Source organism: Mastigoproctus giganteus, chromosome 8, assembly GCF_048544385.1.
Source record: "Mastigoproctus giganteus isolate SK-2022 chromosome 8, ASM4854438v1, whole genome shotgun sequence".
NCBI classification, from domain to species: Eukaryota; Metazoa; Arthropoda; class Arachnida; order Uropygi; family Thelyphonidae; genus Mastigoproctus; species Mastigoproctus giganteus.
The window spans coordinates 80,839,462-80,860,224 of record NC_143582.1 but is presented as its reverse complement, the minus strand read 5'-3'; the positions used below and the strand labels follow the sequence as shown (position 1 = coordinate 80,860,224).

Genomic DNA, 20,763 nt, shown 5'->3' with positions numbered 1-20,763 from the left:
CCTCCGTAGCCAGGTGGGCAAGAGCAGCAGTGCGTAACACATGTTTCTTGATTAGACCAGAGTTCGAGCCCGTGCCCACCAAATACGGAGGGTGCGGAAAGGTCAGGGAATGACCACCGCATATCCCCGGAGCAATATGGCTTTAGTTGCTAATGCTCCTAAAAAAAAAAAAAAAAAACCAAAAAAAAAAACCAAAAAAAAAAATCATCCCAAAGACTAAGCTGTGGTTGAAGAGAATGAATTAGATTGGAGAAAATTAGTGTCCTGATGCTATTCTCTTCAAATCATTCTCACAGTCCTTGCTTAATGACATGGATCACTTTCATGTTGAAAGATAAGAACCACCTCAATATAATTACAATGAGGTAAGTGCAAAGAGCTGTCCAAAAATAACACAATGCTGCATTTTGAAAAAAAAATCACTATTTTCTCAGAAATAGTTTTTCTAAATTGCTTTCTAATGCTTATTTCAAAAATTACTTTCATTTGTTTCCATCATGAGAAGTTTTTCTAAATTTCTTTCTAATGCTTATTTCAAAAATTACTTTCATTTGTTTCCATCATGAGAAGTTTCTTCAAAAATCACAAAAGAATTTTGATTTTTCACAAATTTTTTATTAATTTAGCAGAATTTTTGCATTGAAATTATAATAAAATGTACTTCTACTGACTTTTATAATTAAATAAATGTTTAAAACTATTAAAAGGGACAGTGTGGTGAAAAGTCCATTAAATGCTAATACCTCTCATTTTAAAAACTGATCTACAATGGGTCAAATTTTCATTTCTTTGATTTTCTTGTAGATCCTTCTACTTTATAGACAGTCTTCAGCATCCAGCAATATTAAGCCATCATGTTAACATTCTACCTCCCTAGGTAACTCATCTCCATATCCTTTAACATCCTGGTGAAGCCACTCACCCTGTTCTTTACTAACACTTCCAGATTTTCTGGTAAGTAGTTGATGTGGAGCATAAAAAATGTACCTTGACATTCATTGGCATAGGTATATGATGCAAGAAAGCAAGCTTATATAGTAACAGCCAAAAAAAAAAAAAAAAAAACCCCTTCCGATTTCATCCATTCACACGAAACATTTGTCTAAATTCAGCCTTGAATTTATTTAAGGTGTCAACTTCCACGACAGATGGAAGCTTGTTCCAGCAATCAACCACCCGCTGGCTAAAGGCAAATTTCCACAACTCTATTCTACAAGTGCCTTTCCTAAATTTGAATTTATGCCCCCCCCCTCAGGTGTGGAATATAATCAAGAGGAAGAATCTCATCATCATTGAGCTTGATCAAACCATTCAAGGCCTTATACACCTTAATCAGATTATTTGCAAGTGCCTAGTCTCCAGATGCTGCAATTTGCAGAACTTAAGAATATCTTCATAACAGCAACCCTTTGTTATTCTCACTAATCTCATTGCCCTTCTCTGTACTCATTCTAGTAGCTCAACATCTTTCCTAAAATGGGGCTTCAAGACCAGTATGCAGTACTCAAGGTGTGGCCTGACCATTGCCTTATACAAGGGGATAATCACCTACTTATCCCTGCTAGCAAAATTCCCATATATCATTGACAATACCCTATGACCTGCTCTGACTGCACAATAACCCACAGGTCCTTTTCAATCTCCATCTACCCTGAATGTAGTAACACCCAGTTGATACATTACTCTGGGGTTACTGCTATCCATATGCAGTACTTTACATTTGTCTATGTTAAACTTCAATTGCCACCTCGCAGCCCATCTGCTCAACTTTTCCAGATCCTGTTGCAGTAGTGTACTATCATTAACAACCCTGCCAACCTTCATATTGTCTGCAAACTTAGACATTAACCCTGATATACCTTCATCAATATCATTGATAAATACTGAAAACAACAATGGGCCCAACACCAAACCCAGGGGGAATACACTAATAACATTAGTCCATGAAGAGCAGTGCCCCTTGATTACCACTCTGTCTTCTCCCACTCAACCAGGCTCTTATCCATTGTAGCAACTTTCCCTTAATGCCATACTGCTCCAACTTGCACAGTAGTCTTCCATGTGCAACAGTACCAAAAGATTTCCTAAAATCCAAGTATATGATATCAAAATTTAATTTTTGCATCCAGTTCCTTTGTGATCACATCATAATATCCAATCAAATTTGTCAGACAAGACTTCCCCTTAACAAACCTATGTTGTGTCTGAACTATAACTGCAGTCTTGTCTAGATGATCCTGCAGTGGTTCTTTAACCAGTGACTCCATTATTTTCCCCGGAACAGAAGTTAAACTAACAGTTCTGTAATTACTCGTGTCACCTTTCAATCCCCCCTTTGTGAATTGCGGATACATTTGCACATCTCCAGTCTGTGAGGATCTCCCCTGAGTCCATGGATGCCCTTTTAGTACAAAGTAGTCAGTACAAAGGTAGCTGAGGCAAGGATCTTCCTGAGGTAAAACTTTTACAAACTGTTCCATCAAACCCAGTTTGATGTGCAAGGCTGGAAGGAGGACAGTTTGGGGTTAACCAGTGGTTTATGAACTATGTTCTTTGATCCATGTAAACAAACTGCCCCTCTTCAGCCAGACCTTAACATACCTTACTCCTTTCCTGGATCAAACAACAGTTCATAAACCACTAAGTTCAAAAAAAAAAAAAAAAAAAAACCAAGGCATTTTTGTATAGCCAGATTGCTGTCCAAGTAACATGCCTGTCACTTTAAAGTCAGCACAGAACTACCAACCAACCATGTTCTTCATACTTATTTGTCAACAACTTCAAGTTCCCATATGTCTCTTTCAAATGCATAGAGTGACTACTGGACTCAATACATATTTATTTTCATTGTAAAGCAATGCATCTTTGAGACTCCTCTTTGATGAGTCAATAAAGACTCCACTGTGTAGGATTGTAACGAATTCCTAAATAGTAGTAATAGTGGCAAATGACAAAGCAAGCTTATATAGCATCAGTCAAAAAAAAAAAAAAAAAAACACCACACACTTCTCCCATCCGTACCCTCCAAGAATTTGTCTAGTTCTTCCTTGAATTTATTCAAACCATCCACTTAAACAATAACAGACCTAGCCTGTTCCAACAATCAACCACCAGTGGCTGAAGGCAAACTTCTGCATATCTATCCTGCAACCATCCTTCAACTTAAATTTATACCCCCTCATGTGTGTAGTGTCATCAAGAGGAAGAATGCTATTCACATTCAGCTTACTCAATCCATTCAAAGCCTTAAATACTTCCATCAGATTATCCTGAAGGTGCCTAGTCTTCAGAAACCACAATTTGCAGAACTAAAGCCTTTCTAAATGTGAGCTCCATTTTGTTGCCTTCACCAATCTGGTAGCCTTTCTCTGCATTCATTCCAGCATATCTATAGCCTTCCTAAAATTAGGCCTCAAGACCTGTATACAATACTCAAGATGCGGCCTAACCATGACCTTGTACAAAGGGATAATCATCTCCTTATCCCTGCTAGCAAAGTTTCTGTATATCATTGACAAAACCCCATTAACTGTTCTGGCAGCATGTCTGCACTACTGAGAGAATTTCATATCTGACTGCACTATTACCCAAAGTCTTTTTCATTTTCCACTCCCTGAGCATTCATAAGTTACTCTGGGATTACCGCTATCCATATGCAGTACTTGCATTTGTCAATGTTAAACTTAAACTGTCATTTCTCAGCCAACTGACCCAATTTTCCTGGATCTGTTGCAGTAGTTCACTCTAATTACTATCATTAACTACCCTGCCAACCTGTGTATCATCTGCAGCAAACTTTGACTTAAGCCTGATATACTTTCATCAATATCATTAATAAATATTGAAAAGAAAACAAGAATGGTACAGCACTGAACGCTGGGAAACCACATATATTATTTCATGAAGATAACCACTCTGTCGTCTTCCACTTAACCAGTTCATGAAGATAACTATCGATAACCACCGTCTTCTTCCACTTAACCATCCTTTTATCCATAGCAGTAACTTGCTCTCAATGCCACATTGTTCAGTTTATATAGCAGTCTTATGTGCAACAGTATCAAAAGCCTTCCTGAAAATAGTTCATTAAGTCATTTATATTACTGCAAAAAAAAAAAAAACAAAAAAAAACCACAGAATCTGTCCTCAGAAAAATGGGACTAGTTTTCATTCTTTGTACCATGAGAAAAATATCCTATATGCTAGAAGATTTTTGACTTAAGTCTAGAACCAGAGAGTTCTGCAGATTCCTTTGGTTAATATATCTCTTACCAGATCACTGAGTTCATGCTGTGAAAACAGTTGAGGGCTGGACTTTGTGAGAGAGTGCTGAGAGAGTGCTGAAGCTTCACTTTCAGCACTCTCTGCTGCTACATTCTCCTATATGTGGAGGGAATGGAATTGGCAGGTTATCTCCATGCGGGCCTGGTCTAATGACATATGGAATATTAGGATGCTCAATGCCCTTCTTACTTTTTGCAGTGTCTCCCTCTACATTAACTAAGTAAAAGTAACAGTCACTGCAGTGGTTTATAAGCGTCCGCCAATTCATGGCAATTGTAAATGGTATAGACTTCTTTTTACCATTTTCCCACAATCTTGCTTCAACACAGGTTTGGCAAACTTTAGGTGGAGCCCATTGTTTATCTTAGGTTCACTCCAAAATAAGCACAATACACACTTTTTACAAATTCTCTAATATCTTGTTTTTGCTTTAGGACTACATAACTTCCACAAATATAACAAAATACATTTGGATTATTCAAACATTTGTGTGATTATTAAGTGAAGTCATTTTATTCACTTTTCAGCATAAGTTTGACATGATAACCTCAAAAATAAACTTAGCTCACACTGATAAACACTGCATAGAATTCTAAAGGTCAGAAAACAAATGACTGAAGGCAATGTTGGCAACATGTGATTTAGTTTACAAATTCCCAACATTTACTTCTAACTTAATACATTCAATAATACAACTCATGACATCAATTAAGTGAGTGGTGAAAAAAATGGTATGTGATAGAAAAAACAAAACATTTCTGAAATCAGCATAAAAAACTGAATTAAAACCAGCCATTAATTTACAAACATCAAAAACCGTGCAGAGTGGTGTAATCTATGTTTCAATTATTTTTCTTAACTCTTGTCAAGACTTCGATTTTTGATCAACTCCCCTATTTCTATCACAGCTCTCAGCTCTATAGGTTAGAATAAACTAAACACTGCATTTATATACAGAATATTTTGTACTTTGAATAATTCTTATTTTGCTGAAAATGAATTTGTTTAACTGGTCTCTTATACATCCTGCTTTTCTTATTTTATTGTTTAATTTCATATTTTTTCTTCTATCTTTACTAAATTTTGTTAGTAATTTTGTTATTAACAAAATTTAGTGTGGGAGATTTATATAATGCGGAATTTTATCATTTTTATGGGCCATTAAAATTATAAAAAGTGGTGATAAAGTGTGCAAGCTCTGCTGCTTCTCTAATTTTACAATTCTCTAGTGCTTCCTTCAATCCTCAATGAAAATTTGCTATATACAAACTAATCACATAGCAAACTTTTATATTTTAATATAAATTTAATTTCATTAAATATATGATTTTTACATATTTTTATACCAACCTTATATTTTCTAAAAAGGTTATCTTTGATGCCACATTTTTTTCTAAAATTAAAAAAAAAACCAAAAAAAAACCAGATTTCTATGTACTTTATCATATGTCTCTTCAAGATCAAAAAATCCTAAATACAGGTTTTCTTATATTTCCAGTAAGTCACTGGAAATATAAGAAAACCTGAAAAATGATTTCTAGAATTTGTCTTAGTGTGCATATTTGATCTTGAAATCCCATGTTCAGCCTGAAACTTAATTGTTCTTCCTCACGATTACATTCAACAATCATCCCACCCCAAGATGCTTACTTAGATTTTACCTGTTACAGTAAGGGTGAAATTCCTCTAACTTCTACAAACAACTTTATTCCATTTTTTTATATATTAGTACAATTAATACGTTTCCTCCATCTAGTTTTCTGGAACTTATTCTTGAAAAATGACTTCTAGATAATGTGATTTAGATATGTTTCTCTCCACTGCTAGCATTAAGTCTAATCTACTGCCTTTCCATGCTCGATACTTTGTCCTCTGTGACAGTATTGCAGTTTTGCCACTTTTCAGTTATCTAGAGAGAGAGAGAGAGAGAGAGAGAGAGAGAGAGAGAGAGAGAGAGAGAGAGAGATTGGTTCAGTTCCCATTGATAACTAGTGATTTCTAAAGGACTCTCTAAAATTAGGGAAAGACAACTGACTTTTGAATAGTGCTATCTTGTGAAACAGATCAAAGTCACACAGACTCATGTCTAGAGGAAACAACTGCTTAAGGAATAATATCCTATTACTAAGAATTAATAGACAGGGAAAAGCATCATGAATGCATGTTCCATGCAACCCACAAATGTTCCTATATATTTTGTAACCATGTCACTTCAGTCTTTATTCATTAGCATTAGTAGAGGCACATGATGCAAGAAAGAAAGCTTATACAGCATCAGCCAAAAAAAAAAACCTCCATTCCCATTTCACTGATCCATTCATTCCAAATATTTGTCTAGTCCTGTTAGTCCATTTAACCCCCTGTTAGAGTTTGATAAACATCTGGCCCTCTCCTCCTTGAATAACTCCTCATGTGTGAATGTAGATTCATGAGAGCACTAATCCTTGTAAAGGCAGATGAGAGCATCTACAGTTATCCAGAAACCAACTTTCCCATTTATATCTACTCACAAAAATGCTGCTTTCATAAAACTGTCCTATCTTCTTTTATAAACAGTATACACTATGTGATTGAACACATCTTGTACACAATTTGTTAAACAATTCAATAGCCATATGATTGAATTGTTTAACAAATTGTGTACAAGATATTTAAAAGCAGGCCGTGTTGCCACTACATTTTTAATATACCTTGCATATTTATGCAAATATTTAAGAAGTGATCAAAATATGTATTGTTTAAATACAAGGTTTGTTCAAAAAGGTCAATGAAATTTGCAAAAAATAAATTTTATTCAATGGTAGATGTTTACATTATTTATATTCTTGAATATTATCTCCATCTGCAACCACACAATTGTTTTATGATGCTTGTACCAAGCAAAACATTTTTGAAAGTCTTATTTTATGAATGATATAGGCAGTCTGTTGTTTTGATTTGATTTGATTTTTTTAATTTACTCAAATAATTTTACTCTCATGCCCTATTTTAAATTAGGGAGTAGCCAAAGGTTGCATAGGTCACGAATCAGGAGAATAAACCGAGTGAGGAATGGTGGGGATGCTTTTGCTGGTCAAAAATTGCAGGAGGGAACATGGTTTGAATTTTGTCATTTTCAGTGCAAACAAAAAATTAGTGTTCACTCGAAGTAGTTTTCCAGTAGATTGGCATGTAATAAAAAACTTGTGTGCATACTCAAAAGTTGCCCTAGGCTAATCTTTGCAACTTACCATTATGAGTACAAAAAATGACAAGATCATTTGCTGAAATTTTTGCTCAAACCTTATACTTCAAACACTGTTATCATCAATTGATAACTGCTCTTTAATCTTTAAATAAGCTTTAATTAACCTTAAAGAAACTATATTTAATGAAACATTATGCTTTATATTTCATTACACATTCATTTATTCGTATTTAATTATTTGTTATATTTGAATAATTGCTTGGGCACTTGCTAAGTAAATGTATCCCTGTCAAAAAAAACCCTCCTACCTAATTATTACAAATTATGCTTATGTACATAGGGAAATAAAGAACTGCATGTTAAATTTAATAGTGGACTACTGATAACAAAATAATTTGAAAATCTTGGGAATTTTTTTGAAAAATACTGTAATGCCTTTATGAAAAACAATGTTAAAAAAATTCATAGCCACCTCCAGAATCAGAAATTAATGCAAAACTTACATTACTGAAGCACAATATCATAAATAATGTAAACTACATGCATAAAAATTAATGAATTTTGAAAATAAGATTTATTCAAACCATGAAATGTCAGTTAATTTATAATATAATATACCACTTTCCACATTTAGTGTGTAATACGATGGTGCAGATCTCAGCAAAATTGTTCTGTGTGATAATGCAATTATTATTCAGAATAAATTGTTTGATATGACTGCAATTTGCAGCCATATCAAACACCATGTGTCACACATGCTACAAAGTGTATGGCATAATTTCTAACAGAATCAGTGACATTCTGAATACACTGCCAAAGTTCCTGATCCTGATTCACTAGGGCATTATGACAAAAGGCATCCATCCAATATCTTGGGTATGGTTGTTCAGGAAGCATCATGCTGATCAGTTCAAGTGTATGGGTGTGCCATTATGCTCAAACCATATACACCTGCACATACCCAAGATAACATCTAAAACATGAGTGAGAAAGTCCAAATGCTCATTGCCACCATGATCCAGTGGCAATGAGCATGAAATGGCCTAATTATCACATCCCCTACCATTTCAGTCAAGGCAATGACAATCCAAACAATGACAGGAAAATGGTTTGTGATACCCGATATGCATGGTGTACAGGTTGTCCCTTGCCCACATGTATTAGTTGTTGATGGCATGGAATCATTTCATGAAGCAGGCTATATCCACAGGATCTTGAAGAACACAGAATCAAGTGCATGTTTCTGTAAGAGAATATGTATAGTAGGCTCTTAGTAGTGAGATGTGATATTAGAGTAGTCTCTCTGAATATGGCAGGACTGCATATCATTATTTACTGTAAAGTTCTATACAACAGATTGCGATATCCCCACATGTACTGCCACTGTCCTTATATTTGTATTATGGTTAATGATGTCCATTATTTCTTTCACAACCTAGTACAAACTATGTAGCTGTGGACTGAAGACTACAATTTCATGTAGTAGTCTCCACTCCACTGAAAGAATTGCACATTTATTAGGTTGACACTGGCTTAGACAGTTCTGCATATGCCTGGAGCCACAGCACCATTTCCTATACAATTATCCTAAAACCAGATACATATCAGCTAGTATAGCAAATGCATACTCAATAAGATAAAGTGAAACTCATTCATTTGTATGACTGCAAGGCTTTTATAACATAAAATTATATAATGGTGCAGCATAACTAACAAAAATGAGTGGCAGGAATAAAAAAAAATAAAAAAAAAAAGGCTAGAATTGAGGTTTACAGATTTGACTCTTGCTTTAATTCATCCAGTTTGAATTTGTTTTTTCCTTTTACAAATGGGATGAATTAAGATAATGCCTCAGAGTGCATTTTTAAAAAAAAATTTGGCTAAACCTTTGCCAACATGTCATGTATTGCAATACAAGACATGTATTGCAAATAATAATTGCATTATCATGCAATATAAGTTTTTGCCAAGATGCACTCTTACATACTAAATGTGGGGAGCAATACCCTAAAAATCAACATGCATTATCTCTTTTTAATAAATTTTATTTTCTGAATTCACATTGATTGCATTCAGTGTGTGTGTTACATTTACTGTATTTTAGTTTAATCATGCAGTTTTGCATTTTTCTTTAATACCATAAGTGATGTCATAAAACACCATATGTCATACATGCTACAAGGTGTATGGCATAATTTCTAACAGCATGAATTCCAGCTCAACGTTTGTTTTTTTTTTGTAAGTGAAAAAAGTATTGGCAACTGTAGGCTAAATCTGTTAACATAAACTTATAAATACTACCAATGTAATCAACTGGACTTATTGCTATAATCGTAGCCATTCCGGAATTAATGGTCAAATTTGTTCTTAGATCCATCTTAACGATTTTTGTATCCAATGAAATTTTGTGTTTTGTTGCCGTAGTGTACTAAGAGTTTTGTCATAATTAAAGCAAATTTCATTCCATATAATGACTGTATTAACATGGCTTTAAAAAGAAAATATGGTTCTAATTCCAAACCAGCTAAAACTGCTGCCTTCAGTGTAGATGATATAAATTATGATGAAACTATAAGCGTCAGAGATAGGAGGTGCATCTGACATTTGCAATTAGTGGAATTTACCTGCTCTAATCAAGTTATTCCAACATTTCAAAAAGTTTTATTGTTGATATCAATCTTTTCTTGATTGGAAAATTCAATTCAAACATTTTATTTATTATAATGCATAAAGAGAAGAGCAGAAAAACAAACTGGGGAGCTGCAATTAGAAGAGTTGCATCAGGAAAGGACTGATGACAATGCTGAATTTAGAATGAGGTTATTATCATCATAGATGTTGAATGTATGCAGTAATCTGCAGAATGTTTCAGTAATAATATCCAAGGGTAAATAACAAAGAGTATCTGAGTAAATCTGGCTGACTATGGGCAAACCACAGTGCTTTACCATGATGAACTACATGAAATTCAATCCCTTTCTCCAGCTGCTACTACAGCAAAAGCTGCATACTTTTTAAACTTGAAATATACATAAAAGAAGCACATTTCAAATCCAAAGAGCATGGCAATTATAATACCATACAAATGACATAAAATTCAAATCTGATACCTTACAGGGACACTAGAAATCCACAACATATTCTGGCTACTGTTACAGTCCATGATAAACTTCAACATTAAATTACAAAAACTAGAAGGCACTGATGAAAAATTGCAACATTGTATCTAATAAAATGCTATGCTAGGAACAGTTCGTCATATACAGCACTTAGACAGCTAAAATTCTTAACAATTTTACACTTCAATTCATTACAATTTGAAGAATTTAACTGACTAAAGAATAAATACCTCAGAATCTTCCTGAAATGCCTATAAACATTTTCATAGAAACATATCATTATTATAGTTATTTAAAAAAAAAAAGGCTAAAATAAGATATCAGAAAAAAAAAAAAAAAAAAGAATTAGTCCAGTTAGTATAAAGTTATAATTTCTAAAACAACTGATAAAATTAATATCATCAGAATATTTTGATAAGCGTTACACTAGTATACTGTATTGCACTTAGTATTTTAATGCATATTAATTCAATGAAATTCTTAAATATTTCCATGAAATTTGATTCCCTCTGACTCCAAAAGCTGTACACACCATTTTCAAGTGCTTGTTGTAGCCTACGGAAAGCATGCGATTGGATGTTGACAGAATTATGTCCATGAAAACTTTTATCTTCACCTTTTCCAGGGATTTCCTCTTCATGTACCATCCTATACACAGCAGAATCCTTGTTAATCGGCTGCTCTCCTCTCATAAAGTTAATCCTTCAGAAATAAATTTACAATAATTTTATTACAGTTGAACAACTGTAGCTAATAACACTGCAGCAGATAACTTGTTGCATGAGTAACAGTTATGAATTGTAAGGAAGCTGGTTAAAGTTGATTACGCATAAACACAAGGGAAAACAGTGATAAATATACCAGATGTGGGCCTCTGAAACAAATAGTGAAAACCTGGTGGTGTGAATATATCCAATCAATATGCACATATGGTGTTTCATATACTTTATGTCACCAGGTTTTTATTTTTAGTAGTTATTTCCAAGACTATATCAGGTGTGCTTACTACTTTTTTCCATGTTTTACTTCTATATAAAACATTTTTAATCAGCTTTTTTCCAATTCAGAATTTAATGCTAATCCAAAAAGATTATTTTATGTATATAATAAATTTTCTCATCAGTTAAAAAAAATTAAATCAACAAGTAATGAAATAGTTTACATTTACAGTAATTTTATGAGTGCTAAGAAAAATATGAACAGATTAATTCATAGTCAAATAAAATATTGAAGAATGTGAACAGAGTAAATACCAATTAAAGAATTTTAAAAACAATAGGAACTTTAGTATACCTTACCAGCTTGACATGAAAAATCACTTTACTGTAATGGGAATGCTAAAATTAAGCACTCCTATTCCAATTAATCAAAAGTAAGTTTAATTTGCCTAAGGATTTATCACATTTTTCTATTTTAACTATATATAATCAGATGAGAGATCTCTTAACATCTATTATATTTGTTCCTATGTTTATGACATCAAGCATTCATTTATTCTAAGAATAAACAAAATTCCATTTATTTACTGTAGGGCTTTCTTCCAATTCTCAAGGAATCAAACAGTAGAATGTTTTCCTAAACCTTAACTCTTATGTTAATAACAGCTTTTCAAATTTTTTATAATAATTTATTCATGAAACTATTAAGGAGTTAGAACTATTGTCCTTTTATCTGTCATTTTGTGCAAACAAGTCCGAGGCTTTTGAACAACCAGCTGAAAAAATTAACTAAAAATAAAATAAATAACATTAAACTACCTTTGTATTTCCCTCTTCATATAGATGAAAGGAACTTATCCAGCTGACCTCTGAATTCCCATAAGCTGTCACCTCAGCTAAGCTAAAAAAAATCTCGCCTATCCATCTTCTCTAATTTGTCTAATTCTTTCTTAAATTTATTTAAACTACTCATCTCCATGACACCAGATGGATATCTATTCCAACAATCAATCACTTACTCTCTAGCTAAAAGCATTTTTGCACATCTATTCTGCATTTACCCTTTTCAATTTAAGTTCCCCTCATGTACATTGTACAATTTTATTACAATAATAAAATTCTACAAATTAATTTCTGAATACAGATTTCCAAGATAAATTCGTTCCTTGCTGTTTTTTTTATTATTATTAGCTAAATCATTAACAATGTTGTAAAATGCATGTTGTGACTAAGTTAGTGCTGGAATAAATGTAAAATTACTTCAAAACCAAATTTATAGAAATACTTTTATGTTTCTTTAAGAACACAAAAAAAATGAGTTAATGGAAGGCATTTTAATATCTTAGTATTAGTTCATATGGTTCAAGAAAATCTGGGCTTTTGGTGTACTGGTCAAAAAATAAATAAATTTAATTAAAAATGAAAAAACTACCTATTTGACTCAACCCCCACATGGGTCTATCCAGATGACCTTTGAATTTTTCCAAGCTGTCGACCTCAACCACCCATAAAGGTAACTTATTCCTGTAATTAACAATGCTTGGCTAAAAGAAAATTACATTCCCCCATAATTTCAATTTATGGCACCTAGTTCTGGGATCATTTATAACAATGAAAATTCCACCACCACCACCACCACTCATTTTACTTTAACTTCTCAGCGCCTTCTACACCTCAATCAATTCTCCTCTAAGGAGACTTTTTTCCAAGCTCTGTAGTCCACATATTTGAAGTCTTTTCCCATATGGATGATTTTTTTTTCCCAAATCTTACCAGATGTGGTTATGTCTTTGGACCTCTTCTTTCAAATATCAAAATATTTTTTTTTTATAGGTCCAGTTTCCTTAGTTGAACACAGTATTCCAAGTGTGACCTTACAATTGCCTTATATAGTGGGATTATGACTTAACTATCTCTACAATCAAATGTACAACGAATCATCAATAGGACACCACAGACCTTCCTCGCCACCTGTTTACACTGCGGAGAATTTCATGCTCGATGCTCGACTCTTCCTCCCTATACTGTTTTTAATTAAACTTCACCGAGTCAGTAAATTATTTTGGGGTTGGTATTCACCAAGTGAAAGAGCTTGGATTTTGCTGCAATAGAATAAAACTGCCACTTTTCTGACCATCCCAGGGGTCTAAGCTATCCTGATGGTCTGCTTGGCTCTGATCATTAATAACTTTACTGATCTTTACATCACCCACAAATTCTTCAGTGTTTAAACATATCATAGGAGTTAACGGTCAGTTTTCTATACAAAATTAACACAATGCAAGTACAGAAGGTAGAACACTATTCTGTAAATTTATAAATAATTTATTTAATGGCAGTGCCACTCTTAGAAATATAGACCTAATTAGCATTAGTAGAGGCACATGATGCAAGAAAGCAAGCTTATACAGCATCAGCCAAAAAAAAAAAAAAAAAAAAAAATCCTTCCCATTTCATAATAAAACAAAGTAAGAGAGAACATGTGGGGGGGGGGGGGTAGGAATTATTGTGCATTATGGCAAAAGTTGCATGGCCTTCAACAGCAGATTTTAGGGGTTATAGTCTAAGCAAAAGCTCAGGACATATTCGCCTTTAAAAAGGTCAGTTTATTGCATCAAGTAACACCAATCTCAGTCTTTCTCCTTCACCTACATTAGTTTTCATCATAAAGCAGCTCTCTGAAAGTATATTTGAGCAGTGTTTACTTTGACTATAACCCAAAAAACCACTGTTGAAGAACATAACACTTTGGCCATAATGTACAGTAATTCCCCCTTCTCCTCTCTCTCACTTTTATTTTTTTCAATAATATATATAATTATTTTATTAGGACTATGTATAAGAGTGGCTTTGCCATTTCTATCTACACATTAAAAGTTTTCCTCCTAGTGATATTTATTTGAGCCAATGGGAGAAGTGGGTGTGGCAATTATGTGTTACAATGCAATTAATTATTGACAACTGCTCCATAACGTTCAACCTCGTGCACGTGATTCACTGTCTAACATTTGATGTTCCATTGTAATATTTTTTGTATATTAATGAATATTGTATATTTGTAAGTACAGTATTTTAAATATTTGTATAGTCTAAATATTTCAGTTAAATATTTTAGTCCTGCTCTTTTGGATGCAAAAATATTCCTCATGCATTATGGAACCTGAAGCAAAGGGCCTTTTCCTAAGTGACCTATGTAAACGCAGGTAAATAATTAGCTAGTGATATTGGCTGAAGTCCAGAATAGTATACACTGGCAGGTACTTCGATGAAAGCGAGAAAGACGGAGACGGCGATAATTGACAGGTGAAGGCCCTTTTCTGATTGTTTTGTGCAATTGAGGCTTAGCTTTTCATCCCACTGTTTTAAAATGGGAAAACGAGTTCCTGATTTAAAAATAGCGGTAAATGTGGAGGAAAAACACCCTAGGCATATCAACCTAGGAGAACAGCGGGGGCAAAGCAGTGGCATCTGCCAATCACTGCTTTGTTCCTGTCCGTTTGTCAAAATATGGGACTCAACTTGTCAATCACTGCTTTCCCACTATTTTGCTTGCCGCCATATGTTGGAAGGTTTACATTGTTCTGGAATGTTACCGTGATATTTATTCAACCTTGAGAAAGCCATGTACTACAAATGCACAGGTAAATAATTACATAGGTCACTTCCTGATTAGATATCGACCAGTGTGTTTTGGCAGATATGTCTTTTACACAGAAAAGATTTGATTTACTCCGTATACTTCTAAATTTTACGTAGAAAAGTGTGTGTGGGGGTGGGCGAGCAGAGCAAGCAGGAGTCAAAGCCCCCTAGTAATAAATTATTTTTTTTCTAAATTCATGCAGTGCAGCATTCCACCTTTTATGCTTCTCATAAAATCTCTGCAATATTTGTGATTTATGAGTGTACAATTTATTTTTAAAGTATCCCCAAGCAACAAAGTCTGAGGGCAGGTAAGGGTCTGGAGACCTTAGGGGGAATTCAAAAGAATTCCCCCTTCCCACGGCCTCATCATTCAGGAAATTCACTATCCAAGTATACATAGACAGAGTGAAAAATGGAGAGGTGCACCATCCTACCGAAAGTACAGCAAATGTATCTGGTAACTTTGTCCAGTATTAGAATTAATAAATCTGCAAGTTCCAACTATGACACAAGAGGAAAAAGTCCCACCCCAGAATGAGCACATTAAAGACAGTACATAAGGTCACCTTACCCTTTGGCACCTGATGCTAGAACTTCAGTATGTGCAGAGAGAGTTTCTGCAATGTTATCCATGGAATATATTCCTGCAGGAGAATTGTACTGATTATGAACAACAGCTTTCACTGACCCTGGGGCAAATGGTTTGGCACTAACATTGTGTTTGCTACCTATATGTTGAACTTCCTGTAATTATACAAAAAATTAAATCTCATTTAATTAAATTAGTGAAGTAAGCCACCATAAGCATATTTATTTTATTGATTAACTCTGTTGACAATGAACAGTATTGCAAATACACACATAACATTATCCTTAGAGTAGCGTAAATGCCAATTAATATTGTGCAATCAGAAATAATTTTTATATTTCTTTATTTTTAAATTTTACTTTATTTGAAGTTTGTGGTGGAAATAAACATTAATTATATTATTTGCATTGTTTATATTTTTTTTACAATGTAAACACTAACTAGTGGATATCAACTAAATTTAAAATTTTGGTGTGGTTGATTAACAAAGCTAACTTTATTATTATTAACAAAGATGTATCTGAGCATTATATTAAAAAAATATATAAACTACTTACATTACATTAAGGATTTATTAAATGGAGAATAGATAATTATTAATTAAAGTGGGGTTACATGTTTAAACCAGCACTGCAAACCAAACCAAACTGCGAACCGAACTGCACCCATTTTTCTGAACCAAACTGAAACCACTGAACAGTTTTTTTTCTGAATCGGAAACCAAACCAACATTTTTTGGAAAATGTGGTTCGGTTTTTGGGTTCAAACAGACTATGGCCTACGTGTCAATGAAAATTTGGAAAATTTTCGTGGGGAAATCCAGTGAGTAGGAAACATGCTCCTTCCTCTTTCTTTTTCCATTGTTAGGCTTCTAGAATGGTTACTAAGAAGACGTGAAAAGCATTGCATCAGATTAGCAGCCCATCTCAGAGGTAGGGAAAGTTTTTTTTTTTTTGCTTTGACCAAGAAATCAGTCACGAAGGAACAGGGTCCCTTCGTGACTGTATCGAGACCATCCCTTCCCCATGGGAAGGGATGGTCTCGATACAGCAGAATACCGATCAAATCAGTGATAAGGCATAGTACTGAGAATAACTCATTAGTGTCTTTCATTGAAAAGATTAGCATGTTTAGTTTCTGAGGTTTTGTTCTAAGGGTTCAGTGTTCCTGTTTCCTCTCTAGCATAGTGCACTTCAGCTGCGATATTAGGTTACGTGTGGACATTTTGGAGGAAGGATTCCCAAAAGAAGTGTCTTCGGTAAGTGTATATGTATTATTTTATTGTAACCTTTACTTATTAATCAAATTATAATAACTCTTGGAAATTCTCATTTGTGTCAGATGAATTTTTATTTAATTTCGGATATTTTGAATCATAACGATGAGAAATTCACACACCGAATTACAGAGAATCTTCAGTATATCTAGGCATGCTTAATATTAATATAGTTCTAATAACTACCTGCATAAATGGAAAACTTCTCTGCAGTATTTTTATTTATTATTATTTTTAATATTTTATTTAATATTCAATTTCTCATTTCCTCAATACGAAATATAATTAAAACGATGTCGTTTTTAACTATATTTTTAGAGTTTTCTGCGTACTCTGATGTGCCGCTTTTGCACAAACCTGTCAAATTCTTTCGCAGCCTGAGGCTTAAACCCTAATTCACTTTATACACCATCAGGCATCTCTCATATTGTGGAGTTATGCTTCATAGGTGTTTTTTCATCATTGCATCACCAGGGTACCTACCTACCGAAGGAGGGCCAAATAGCCCTAAAATGGTCACCAGGGGAGCCTGATGCTGCCTGGAGTTTCCAAGAATAAGTAACAACTGTCTTCTCTACTGGGGAAGCATTGCCTATTCGAGGAGTTTGAGTTGTGTGTGTGTGTGTGTGTGTGTGTGTGTGTGTGTGTGTGTGTGTGTGTGTGTGTGTGTGTGTTTAGTGGCACAAAAGCTACACTGGCCATAGTATGCATAGTTTAAGTGGTGTGTGTTGAAGGAGTTACTGTCCCTTTCATTCTTCTACACCGTTTCTTTTCCTCTTCCATTCCTACTATTACTTTCTCTCTACTATTTTGCATTTCTAAGTCTAATAGGGAAAGGGGATAGTAGAGTTATTATCCCACACATATATAAACAGGCCTTGAAATGGTGCTGTCTGGGTGGTGGTGCCCACTGAGAATAAGTAACAGTAGTCTTCTCTACTAGAGAAGTGTTACTTATTTGAAGTAGTGCAATATCATGGCAACTCGTTGGTATTCACAATGAGATAACTAAAATGTAGTCTTTAGCTTTTTTTTAGAATTGCTGCATACTAATATGCTGCATTTGCAAACTTGTGCATTATTCAATTTTTTTTAAGTTGATTATTCAATTTATTATTATTGAATTTTTTAATATTCAATTTTTTTATTTAATATTATTATTCAATTTTTAGTTTCAGAGAAAAATAGGTGTGAAGAATCTGTATTTATCACTTTTTGTGGCAGATACGCTCAGAAAAAAAAAAGATCAATAATGTAGTCCCACTGCTAATCAAAAATTATTCACTCTTATTTACTGTTAAGTGCTGCGTAATATTTAAGAAATAAATGATATTCTAAGTAATTTAATAATGGTATTTTGTAGTTTTTGATTGGAACATTTGGCATAGTTCACTTTCATTGAGTTGTTACAACTTGTTAGCATATATCTCTTAAATTATTTTTGTAACAGTTTAAAAATAAATATTTATTTCTGTTTTCTCTCTCTCAGATAACAATGAATTGCAACAAAAAGAGCATCCCGTCCACGAAAAATTCATTATAATAGTGACACGGACAAGAGTAAATGCACTGTTTATAAAATGGACTTGAAGGGAAAACATTCAGAAAACTTACTGAGACATTTAAAAAGAAAGCATGTCGCCGATTATGAGGATGTTTTAAAAAAGAAAGGAAAAATAGTCTCCACAGCTACCTACTATTACGAAATTTGTTACATCCAGTGTTAGAAAAACCATATCAGTTGAAATATCTGCAGAAATAGTTAAAGATGCATACGTGGAATTAGTGACTGTAAATGGTAAACCATTTTCTCTGCTTGAAGACTCGGGATTCTGAAAATTACTGGATCCAATTGTTATGGGATTTGGTAGTAAACTTCAGATAAATCAAAATATTCAAGATGAGATAAGTAGACGAGCTAATCATTTGTGTAAAGAACTTTGCTGTTTTGAAGGGCAGATTAATTTCTTTGAAAATAGATACTGCAACTCAGTTTGAGAGGTCAATTTTGGGAATAAATGTAATTTATGCAAAATAGTTTCAAGTGTCGTGAAAGAATTTGAAATTAAAGTAGAACAAGTGTATTCTTTAACACCAGACAACAGGGCTAATATGATAATGTCATTCAAATTACTTGCTCAGGAACATTCTAGAAAACTCTATATGGAAGATAATGATACTGAAGATATCGAAGAATCTGAGACTATAGACTCTAGTGATACAAATGTCATGTAAAGAAAGTAGGTCAGGGTATTATGGTATCTGTTTGTTGTGCTGCACGTTCTCCGCAGTTAGCTGTTAAAGATGTTCTGAAACATGATGAATAGAAACTTCCCTTGGCTAAAGCACAAGCAGTGGTAAAAAAGCTGCGAACCCCTTCTATCCTTATACACATTAAAAGAGAAAAGTGTAGGAAACCAATACTAGACTGCAAAACCAGATGGAATTCCACTGTTAATATGTTACAATGTCTTGTGGAACTAAAACAATTTTGCCTCGATTTATCTGTGTCCATAAAGGAATTGCATTTTTCAGCCAGTGTGCAGCTTAATTTAGAAGTAGAGCCTGGGGACACCATTTGGTTAGTGTCAGAAAATAGATCTGCAGAATTCCTACTTAAACTGTATCTCTTGAGAAATCGTCCAATTTTTGATTTCTATGATTTAATATTAGCCATGTAGTGCAAGGAAGCCTCAAGGCTTTTGCTGCACTATCCAAAAAATAAAAATAAATAATAATAAAATAAAATAAAACAAACCACATATTTGACTCCCTCCTCGCACAGGTGAGGAGGGAGTCCAAAGACCATTGTATCTCCCCAAGCTGTCAGCCTCAACAAACCATGGAGGCAACTTATTCCAGTCAACAACTTGCTAGCTAAAAGAAAACTTCCCTCTTAATTTCAATTTATGGCACTTAATTCATTTATAACAGTGAAAATTTCACTCTCATTCATTTTACTTTCTCCCCCTCAGAACCTCAAACAGGTCTACCTTAAGGTTTCCAAATTGCAACTCACATATTCAGTCTTTCCTCATATGGATTTCCCTTTGCTAATCTCACCAGCCAGTTTGCCAATCTTTGGACCCATTAAAAAAGCTCAATGTCTTCTTTAGGTATGGTTTCCATACTTGAACACAGAATTCCAAGTGCAGTCTTACAGTTGCCTTATACAGTGGGTTAATAACATCCTTATCTCTACAAGCAAATGTACAAAAAATCATGAATAGGACACCATGGATGTTCTTTTCCCTGTCTGTCTGCAATGCTCAGAGAACTTTGTGTCTAACTATATCATTGGCAGGTATGCATTATCAAATAGAACAATTCAGTGACCAATTGACTCTAAACAACGATGGGCAACAGTAGCACCAATATTGGTAGAAACTGTAACCAAGCTCAAATGCTAGTCAAATTAGTAAGAAGACAGTAATATGTTTAATACTAGAATAATATTAAAACCTACCTGTTTGTTAGCAGCAAGAGATGTTTTTGTTACAACTGTAGGCTGATTTTGAGGAACTATTGGTAAATCCCCTACAGGAGTTACAGAAGGCTTCCAGATACGCATACCTCCTCTACAATAAAGCAGGACCCAAAATTATTAAAACAATACCAAAGCAGAAATATTTGTAACAAATTAATTCTAAGTATCTTTTACTGCAAAAAAAAATTTTAATCAATATGTAAAAAAAAAAAATAATATCAGTGCAATTAAAGTCCACTAC

The 20,763-nt window shown here is 33.9% G+C and overlaps 1 protein-coding gene across 4 annotated transcripts in view; it reads right to left on the bottom strand.

Annotated features, from left to right (window-relative positions):
* Positions 1 to 20,763, bottom strand: part of LOC150081675 (LIM domain-binding protein 3-like) — a 273,752-nt gene that overhangs the window by 169,627 nt on the left and 83,362 nt on the right. For all 4 annotated transcript variants that reach the window (XM_090378805.1, XM_090378806.1, XM_090378803.1 and 1 more), the window contains exons 3-5: positions 20,502 to 20,613; positions 15,742 to 15,914; positions 11,207 to 11,292 (exon numbers count right to left, since the gene is read on the bottom strand). In XM_090378805.1, coding sequence (XP_090234931.1) covers positions 11,207 to 11,292; positions 15,742 to 15,914; positions 20,502 to 20,613 — 371 coding nt within the window. The remainder of the gene's footprint in view (positions 1 to 11,206; positions 11,293 to 15,741; positions 15,915 to 20,501; positions 20,614 to 20,763) is intronic.